The sequence below is a fragment of the Atta cephalotes genome, assembly GCF_000143395.1.
Source record: "Atta cephalotes unplaced genomic scaffold scaffold00003, whole genome shotgun sequence".
NCBI lineage: Eukaryota > Metazoa > Arthropoda > Insecta > Hymenoptera > Formicidae > Atta > Atta cephalotes.
Genome location: NW_012130067.1, coordinates 4,000,442 through 4,010,864, shown reverse-complemented (window position 1 = coordinate 4,010,864; position 10,423 = coordinate 4,000,442). Strand labels below are relative to the sequence as shown.

The 10,423-nt window shown below is 37.4% G+C and overlaps 1 protein-coding gene across 1 annotated transcript in view; it reads right to left on the bottom strand.

The window, feature by feature from the left end:
- The window catches only part of LOC105625567 (zinc finger and BTB domain-containing protein 18), a 52,674-nt gene extending 44,332 nt beyond the window's left edge, over positions 1-8,342 (bottom strand). The window contains exon 1 of the mRNA XM_012206889.1: positions 8,267-8,342. Coding sequence (XP_012062279.1) covers positions 8,267-8,342 — 76 coding nt within the window. The remainder of the gene's footprint in view (positions 1-8,266) is intronic.
- Positions 8,343-10,423: the final 2,081 nt, after the last annotated feature.

Below are 10,423 nucleotides of genomic sequence, written 5' to 3'. Positions count from 1 at the left end.
CGTCGCNGTTCCCTCGTTCTCTCTCTCTCTCTCTCTCTCTCTCTCTCTCTCCTATGCTGAACTTTTTTATTCTTTCGCTCTCGCGCGCGCTACAACGTTCTATCTTGTTCCATCTCATTTTCAAACATTATCCTCTCCTTCTTCGTTCCCTAACGCTTCTAAGGTATCGCGCGCCCCCACTTCTTAACCAACGTACATCAGGGCCGCATCGCGGGAGTAAAACGTCACATATTGGGAATCATAAAAAAAGTGTCTTCGAGTATGCAACGGCAATCTTGACTTGATAAGCGCATGTGCTCGCAGATGTTTGCAGGTGAATTTGCAAGTGAAATTTGACATATCCATCTTATCATTTCGAAGTTACTTAATACTTTTTACTTTTTACGGACGAGAATAAGCTCGATACAGTCATATAGCGTGCTCGAATTCGGATCAAAAATCAGCGAAGCAGCTCGATCGATGCTCATCGTTGGAACCACCAGCGGTACGAAAAGTGAAGGCGGAGGGGAAATTTAGGCGTTGGAGGCGCCTCGAGAGAGTTGCGTGGCTCCGGAACTGCGCGAAAGGAGGAGCGCGGTGAGAGACGCGAAAGGAGGTGAAGAAGGAGGGGAGGAAGGAGGAGGAGGAGGAGGAGGCCGAAAAAGAGGAGGGAAATATACGCATCGCGATGGACTAGGTGGGGATCGTGGCATTGCGTGGTGGCAAAACGCACACTGAGAAGGGAGAGAGGGGGTCCGAGAGGGAGGCTCAAGGTCGCCGTGGGGCCGCACGCGCGCCTTAGCCACGCACACACACGCATACACGCACGCGTATCCCGAGGCGTTGCGCACGCACGCGGTGTATATACATCGCTGCAATACGGGCGTGTGCACGGATGCGCGCGCGCGTGCTGCAGCGTAGGTCGCAGGCGTGTGCGTGTGCGTGTGCGCGCGCGTTTGCCAGCGTCGTAATTCGGCGCTCTTATGGCGGCGGTATTATGTCATCGCGTTCGTGCGGCGGAAAAACAGAGCTCTGGTCCTCTCAATCGGAGCTCCTTCTCAAAATTATATACAGGACAAAGGGGGTGTATCAGCAATTCTGCTTTGGACTCCGTCCCAAGAAAGATGCTGCAGATAATAAATGGATACATATCACCTCTTTTCTCGTATTTTTCTCACTCGCCTACGGCGTCTTTATTCGCGTAGAAACTTGGCAAAAAAAAATTCGACGAAGTGAGCAAAGATAAAAATAGACGCGGCTCCAAATATCCTGCATTCACGTAATACGCATAAGCTTCCGTAATCGCGCGATACCGTAATTCGATATATTCGTCGATGGCAGCCGGCTTGCATGATCGAGCAATGCGAAGCAATCTGCTTCCGCTTCTATAAAAAATTTGGACAGCTTCTAATGAAAAAAGAAAAAGGAAAATAAAGTGGAGAAGCATTTACCTTCATCATAGGGATGGTTGAATACGACGAAACCGATGACGATAGATATTGCCTGGCGAGTTTATGGAAAAGGATGGCTATTCGTGATGTCGAGTGTTAACGCAAACGAGGGGGAGTCTTTTCTGTATGAAAATCGCATATCGTGGCTCGACGAGAAAAACACGCACGGCGCCTGAATTAGTGAATGGTATTTTCCATGGGGCGCCTTTTAGCAATAAACGCGATCGCTGTTATACGCGGTATAATATAGGTATAATATAGGTATAGGTATACTAGGAGAAAATCACCTTCGTTGGTTTCTTCCTTTTTTTTTACTTTCAAGAAGGAAACCGTATTAATGCATTATGATGAATACCAGCCTATCCCGATTCGATTCGACTAAGCAGCACCGCGTGTGCTTGATACGCTCAATGCGCTTTGAGAACGCGCTAGCGCTTTCATAGGAAGTGCCGCCGTTATTACAGTTAAATTGAAGTCACATATGGGGGGATATCAGCGACAATTTAATCGTAAAGATAGATGGGAGTTTCTAGTCTTAATTCCTATAACTATGCTCACGATGTCGAATGCAATAACGCTACTATATTAAAAACATACATTTTCATTGAACTCATCAATCTGTCTAATTAACGAAAATTTACAGCACACAAAATGTAAATTAGCCCGATAGATATAAATAAGGAGAAAATATTGTCACGTCTACAACTGACTCAGAAATGATTAATATCAAAAATAAAATGTGAAAAATAAATTCTGCGGAGAAACTGCTTTAGAAAAAATATTCATAGCCCAGATAGCACACAATATTTACAAAGTATTTGTAAATATTTATAAGACTTATTTTAAATATGTTATAAATATTTTTGGGTCTTAGATTGCACAGATTATAAATATTTATTATAAATATTATGAAATATTTATTGTAAATGTTGCAATAAAAAAGTTATGAAAATACTTAAAATAAGATATTATAATCCAAATAAAAATACTTACTAGTAATACTATTTATTTATATTTATCATAAATATCACATATTTATATAAAATATATATAAAATATTTATATAACATTTCAAAAAATGAATAATAATAAATATTTATTATAAATTTCTGTTATTAATTGCCACAGTATCCTATCTTCGACGAAAGAGATACGTATAAAGAATGATTTTGTTGAAATATCTAAAAATTTAGTTGGAGAAAGAGAGAAAGAGATAAAAAGAAAGAGATATAAAAATAATTTTGTTAGATCATTAATTATGTAAGAAATTCAAGCATGATAAGCAATGTTGCAAAATTTTTTTTGCACAATTATTTTGATAGTTCAACAAAATTATTTTCGGATTTATGTCTAGCTATAAATTTTTAAATACTTCGATAAATCGTTCGTTTCACGAAAAAGAGATGAAGGAGGAAGAGACATCTGCATGAAATCCGGCGATAATCGTCCCGAGGGTGGAGGAAGCGCACTCAAAGGGTTGGTTGGTCTGATGAAAATGCCAGAGCGAGAGGCGCAAACATTCCTTCGATGACGATAACAAAACGATTTGAGTAAAACGAGACATATATATATTCTCTGTTTCCATAGTAAAAGATAGCTCGCGTGGATTATCAAAACAATACGTAATTTTGATTGATTTCATTTCATCGCATATCTCCTATTAGAAAAGGATTGTTAAAAGGATTGCACAAATTAAATTACTGTGCATGTATTTTAGCAAAATAAATAATGCGCATCCCATTATTATTTATCTTCCTAAAAGCTTATATTTCTAGAATTGTAGGGCTATTAAAGAAACTGACATGGTATAAAAGACGAACTCGTATAGGATAAAAAGATATAGATACGCGGAAAAAACAAATTTATTGAAATATCTAAAAATTTAGCTAAATCAAGCTAAAGCTAGCTCTGAAAAAATTTTATTGGATGAATACAATTATGTAAAACACACTGATTTGAATGACTAGAATATCAATATTTTTTGCAGTATTGCAAGTTTTGCAGTATTATCATGTTTGAGTTTTGTGCGTAATTATTTTGACCAATAAAATTATTTGTAGATTTATATTTATCCAAAATGTTTAAAAATTTTATATAGCAAAATCCTTTTTTTCTACAGATAATATAATATCACCACAAATTAATTGTGCCAATGCGGAAATTAATTTAGAGGTGAATGTCTTCAAGACTAGTTTGAGATAACAAGTTGCCGACAATTGTCGATGTAATAAAATAAATTTTAAAATGAAATCCAGCAAGTGGAAGAAAAGATTGATGCTTTCGCCGATAAAGTGACTCGATGTTTTTCTCGTAGATCGTCATAGGTATAGATCCATTTCAATCAGGCGCGATGATGTAAGCGCATTTTTGCCGGCGACAAATAATCAAGGATTGAGCGTCGATGTTGACAGCCTCCGAGAATGGTGCGCGTACTTCTAACTTTAATATCTCGTAAAATATCTCGGTTTAATATCTCTTTGCTTTTCACGCTTTATGATAACGGAAAATTTCGCTGACAACGAAAGTTGCGTGTCGTGCTCAGTATTCCAACGTTTCAGTAGTACATTTAACAAATAATTAATTTGCGAATGACAAATGAAATAGTTTTTCATTATTAAAATTTAAAAAAAATTTTTTTATCATATGTAATCTGCATGAAACAAATGAATATTTATCTTTCAATAGCTGCAGTCAGCAGAAAAAGTAGCAACTGTTGTAAAATTCTTCAATATGATTGGTTTATACATTTAGATCCATAAAGAATCAAAAGCAAGAATCAATCGTATTGAAGAATTTTACAACAGTTGCAAAGCTGCTTTCTCTGTTGAATGCAGCTAATATTTATCGAAAGTATTTAAAAAATTGTGGGCAGGAGCACTGTCTTGCATAATATAATGCATAAGAAAATGAATCAAATCCTTTCATCCATTCATTTCTTTTCTTTCTATGAAATAAAAAAACTTTGATTAATTGATCTTCTTATATTTTATTACCTGTATTATGAGTTGAGCGACAATGAGATTTAGAGTCCGATCGAAACTTTACCGAAACTGAATCGAAACACTCGGCTACATGTTAATTTTAACCAAAACCGAAATCAAAATTAGAAAAATAGGAATCCTATAAAGGCCATATGTGTAGACATGCCCATGTATCATTTATTTTTTGTTCATAAATATCATAATTTATTGAAACGATAATTAAATTTCGGCCGAAATCGAAAACCGAAATTTCGGTTGTCAATTTTGGCCAAAGAATATAAATATTTCTTCTTCATAAATATTATAATTGAATTATTGAAACAATAATTACACATATTAAAATTAATATTTATGAAAAAGAGCTATATGGTTTCAATCGAAAATGAGTGTTCGTTTTCAGTTTCGGTAAAAGTTTCGGTCGGACTCTAACGAGATTTTAAAACGTAAAACTTAATAAGTTTTAAGTCTCAAGCTGAAAGAAATTGATCAACTACAGTTGAATGAGAGGAGAATAATATGGATTACGGTTGGCTAATTTCTTAAGGCTTCAGGCTTAAAACTTAAGCTTTATGCATTAAAATGTCATCGCAGACACCGCTTTATATAAAGATCTGTGCTTCGGTCTTTACCTATATATCTATATGAACCTATATATCTATAAATATAAATAAAAGAGATATATTAGGTGTAGGAAAAAGTTCGTGGCGTTTTTCCCGTTAGATGTAACGAGAAAAACGCCACGAATTTTTTCCCACACCTAATATATCTATAAAAGATTTATAAAGGTATATATACATATATAAAAGATCTATAAAAGCTCAAAAAAAAGAAGCACCTCACCGTAATTATAGCTTCACGAATCCTCGATATACTGTGTCCAGAGGATGCGCTTTTGCCGTGATGATCATGCTTGCGTCCCTCAGGAAAAGAAATTGTGCGTCGACGCGTACGAATATCACTTATGACTCATTCACAAGAAGTGCGGTGAACAAAAGTGCAGGAAAGTGCAGCAACCGTGTGCGGTAACAATGATCAACGGAATGGGCACAGCGCGTACGCGATATCAGTGTCAATCATCCCGAAGGACAATACTATTCTTCGCCAAAGTCGTATCGGTGGCGCACGAGCGCGAATGAAACGTGCGCGCCGAAAACGCCCAGCGCGAAGCACGATCTGAATTGGACTGTTCTATGGGTTATGCCCGGCTCGTTCGACTTCCCCTCTCTTTCTCTTTCTTTCGCGGGTTCTCGTTCCTCCTTCACTCCGCCGGTAGCCCTACGTTTTGGGCCGGCTCAACAGTGTGCCCCTACTAGTAGATTTGATCCTCATGAGCGAGCGATGCGATGTCCTCTTCTGATGCACATCGTTCCACGATTCGTAAGTGGAAAATGGAAACTTCCGGAATGCAACGCGTTCCCTTCCCCGAAATTCTAATCGTCAGCAATTGAATATTGCCGTTTCGCAAATACGATGCGGCTGAACGCTTCTTCAATCGTTAACAGGTGAGATATTTTCATAGAGAAATTGATTGGATGCACTCAGAATGCACTGCATCCAATCAAACATTATAGATCTGTTTTCTATGGCTGAACTAGTGTACACTTTTGGAATTTGGAGTGAGATAAGTATATGTTTGAAAGTGAGAAAGAGAGTGCAATCTAGTGCAAGAACAAAAAACAGACCAATTATGTCATACACAGATTGATATAAAAACATGTTTAAAATAAATACGCTTAAATCGCGAAATCTTTAATACACTTTATCAAAAAAGACAAGACGAAATGAGGCTCAATTAGATAAAAATCAAATTAATAGAGGTTACAAATTTAAGTCTTTGAAGCTTAGATCTTTATTGTTAACTTTAAATAAATTGAATAAATGTTTCGATCTTTATCCCAGATAACGACCTGGTTAAAAATTGAAACGTCTGTTGTTTTATAACTGTACTTTGTCTAAAAGTTTGCAATAAACATTTAGCTAGACTCATATAATTTATTAGTGTTAGAGGTAAAATATGTATTTTATAATTCTGAATATTTACATTTCACTTTTACACTCACAATCAGATTAAATCAATCTCAGCATTCAATCAAATTCGTTATAAGTCAGAAAAGAATAGCACAAGATCTAATTCAAAGGATGATAGAAGTTTATTAAATAGATCAGATGAAAGTGGAAAGATTACTCCGAGAATTTTCTTCTAGCTCAATTACTCAATATAGAGTAGCCTGATTTGAAACATTTGTTCAGTCGAGGCTCGAAAGAGTTGATGAACAAACGATCTCGAAAATCATCGCGTACACGGAAGTCGCGTTGATTTTTTCGGGCCCGCGGAGGAATGGTTTTTCTGGTCGCCGTATAAAGCGAACGGCAGCGCAATAAATTTTCCGAATGGAGGTCGTTAGCGGGAGGTTCCGCCCCGCGGGAGCTATGCACGTTTTTTCGAAGCCGCAGACGACACCGGGGAGGGAAATTAGGTGGAAGAAGCAAAATGTACGATCCATTTTTATGATGCCACGAAATAAACGCGACTTCCGACAAGGTACCGCTACGCGCATAATGCATGTACGACGACGTGCTGCTGTACGTGCATGCACTTTATAGAGATAGGAACAAAGGAAGCATTGAAATCACGGTATATGCGTGTAATAATAGCCGGCAATTTAACGAGCACGCAAACTGTAATTTGTTGAGATAGTTACAAAGTTATATAGAGCATCAAATAATATCAACATGGGAATATTATGAGCATTTAAATATACATTAGTTAGAATTTCAATGGCACTTTACATTATGAAGGAGATATATTTTAAGAATACATTTAAGAGAGAGAATAAAAAGATATTAGAATATCAACACATACAATTTATAAAATGGTTATTATTTCGTTAAATAGAATTGTATAATGCGTCAAATTTCATATATCGCTCCTTTACTTCAAAAGTCATATAAAAAAACAATAAAAAAATATTGTCTTTGAGTTATTACTAAAAAATATGAATAAATTTGATATAAATTATTCTATCAATAATAAAAAATGAAATTAATTTAACTTAATAAAAAATCGTTACACCTCAAAAAGAGTAATTTTTTGGGTTGTGAAATAAAAATGTTATTTGATCGCGCGCGTATTAGGAATATATATCGTTTTTGCCGATATAATTTGATTAATCAGTAATTCTCTGTCGAACTGAAAAATAATTTTTTCCTTTTCAGGCAAATTTAATTTTTTTAGTTGTTTTACTTTTGAAACGAGGAAGTAATATATTTGATTGCACTAATGATCGTAGCAATTCAAACAAGTACACTTATACTAAACTATACAAGACACATTGCAAAATATTAAGAATATTTATATTAAGAATATTTTTTATAAAAATATTTAGAATAATTAGGATAATAATTAAAATAATGAGAATAAAGTTTCTTAATTTCTACATAACAAACAAAAATAAAATTAATTAAATAAGAGACTAGCAGATCACATAAAAACTTATTTTTACGTAAGTGAAGTTGACAATTTTTTTTTTCCACTGATGTATTAAAACCTCGATCATTTCACCAATCATGAGACGCTATCCAAAAATTCACTATTTCACACCATGTATTCGCTGCCGCGAGCAAGCTTTACATCCCTCCTCCTCGCCGCTATACTTCAAGTTCAAAGCCGCCCTTCGCAATCTCCCACACCCCACGCATCGACTCCCGAGAGTTGCGATCAAAACAAACAAGTTACTCGCGAAAGCCTCCCGCAACGATTTAAACGGTATCAACATTCGACGTCGATAACGCGACAGGTGGAGGAGGCGCGATACAATAACGAAAACAATAACAGCAACAACTGGTCGACCATACCTGGCGGATGAAGCCACCATGGATTGACCAGGGATGGTCGTTGGTTGCTGGGGCCCTCGCCAACAGGGGCATACATCCTCCTCCGACTACGTCACGCCCGTCACTGCCGCCCCGGTGCGCGGCTGCACCCCCAACTGCCTTCGCAAGCCCGCGGCTGGCAGCCACCCCTCCAGCGGCCGCGGGATTCCAGTCTCTCTCTTCCCCTTCCTTAAGCGAACGCGTACGCAAGAGGGTTGCAAGGTTACCGGCATTACCCACCCCTCGCCCCCGCGTCTACCCGCGTCAACCCTCGCGCGCGTGTTCGCTATCGTATCGCCCTTTCTGCCATTCCTGCCGTCCTCTGAAGCCGACCTCCCTCGCGGCCGACCAACCCCTCCGTCAACGACGACTCTGCCAACCCCTCCCTCCCTCCCTCTCGCGGGAGAGCTGAGAACACGGAGCACCACCGTCACTGCCACCCCCGCATATCGTTCTCCCGCCGCCCTTCCTACGCAGCCACGGCCATCACTTTCGTTGGAAAGTCCTCGGAGGCCGTTAGGGAGCCCAGGGCTGACGCTGCAAGGGGTGGTGCGCGGCCACAGCAAATCTTTTTTCTTCGTCTTCTATTTTTTCTCTCTTTTTCCACTTTCTCTTTCACTCTCTCTCTAGAGAAGAGAGATTCTTTCGCGCAATCGATAAAATAATTTAACTACCGGCTACCGGATAACGAAGAACGGAAGCACCGGACGCGGTGGCGCCGTCGAGGAATCGACAAAATAAGCTCGTTGCTACGTAATGGACGCAGCAGAAAATGAACATCACGAAGAACATCACGTGAGACGATGGATTCACCAATGAAGTCGCGATGCAAGTAAACAGAGTTTACGCTCGGAGGAAAATTTAAATTCGATTATATAAAATATCAGAAAAATAAATAAAAAATCTCTAATAAATTCTTTGGAATAGAATCTTATTCTAAAAAATGAAAATTGAGCCAATCTTTAAAAAGAGTGACCATTTTCCATTTTCAATCTTTAAGATATGATATTGTACTCTTCAGAATGAGCTTTTACTCTAAAAATTTTAAAGAGTGTGTGTGTGTGTGTGTGTGTGTGTATATATATATATTTGAATTGTTTGATAGGTGTTATAAATTATTGTTTCCATAGATAAATATATCTATTCCAAGGGTAATTTAGTTGTGAATAAATAGAAATTTCATTTAAGAAATTAAAATTTAAATTGAAAAGATTTCTTTTATTAATAAAAAAAAACTCCGCACGATAGTAATAATTTGTTATCCTTTTACAGCATAGAGATCCCAATATGAATTTTTATATAAACGTGTAAAGGTTTTGGTTGAATTAAATATTTATGCGCGGCGGTGGTTACGACCGACCGTTCTTAACGACGGAGGGTCGTGCACCTGCATTCGAAATTATCGTATACGAACACGGCCCGAGCTTTACGAAATCTTTCTAACGCATTCGAGGGAAGCGTATCATCAGCCGCGTTCTAATCATTAAGATTGAAACGCCGGTGTATATACACGGCACTTGTTCCCTGCATAAAATTTGTTAGTCAGATTAGGCAGGTGACTCTGAATGCGTCCTCTCTCGAGCGTGGAGATGCCGCCAATTTCAGGATCGATATTAGACTCGCTGTTACATTGTGCAGCGCATCGACCTACGCCGACAATACGTAATAAACCGCGTAATATTTTACTTCGCTGTAATAACCATATAATTTGTATAAACGAGCAGCTTTTAATATTGTACCTTAGAATACATTTTAACTGTATTCTACGGGAAAGGGTAATACTGGACAACGAAAATGTGTCTCGTAGGAAACATTAAATTTAAAATTTATTTCAACACGGATTCGTAATGTAAAAGAAAAATATACGTAACATTTATACTTGTTGCGATCAATAATTAATTTATTGCAATAAATGTCACAAGTACAGCATCGATGATATTTCCTTTCGAACTCGAACAAAATCTCTAAGATTCATACCGAAATAGAAACTTATAGATATATATATATATATATATATATATATATATATATATATATATATATATATATTAGTTAGTTAGTTAGTACGTACGACCTAATAATAACTACTAACTACGTACGTAGACGAGTAGTAGTAAGGTAGGGAACGGGTAACGTAAC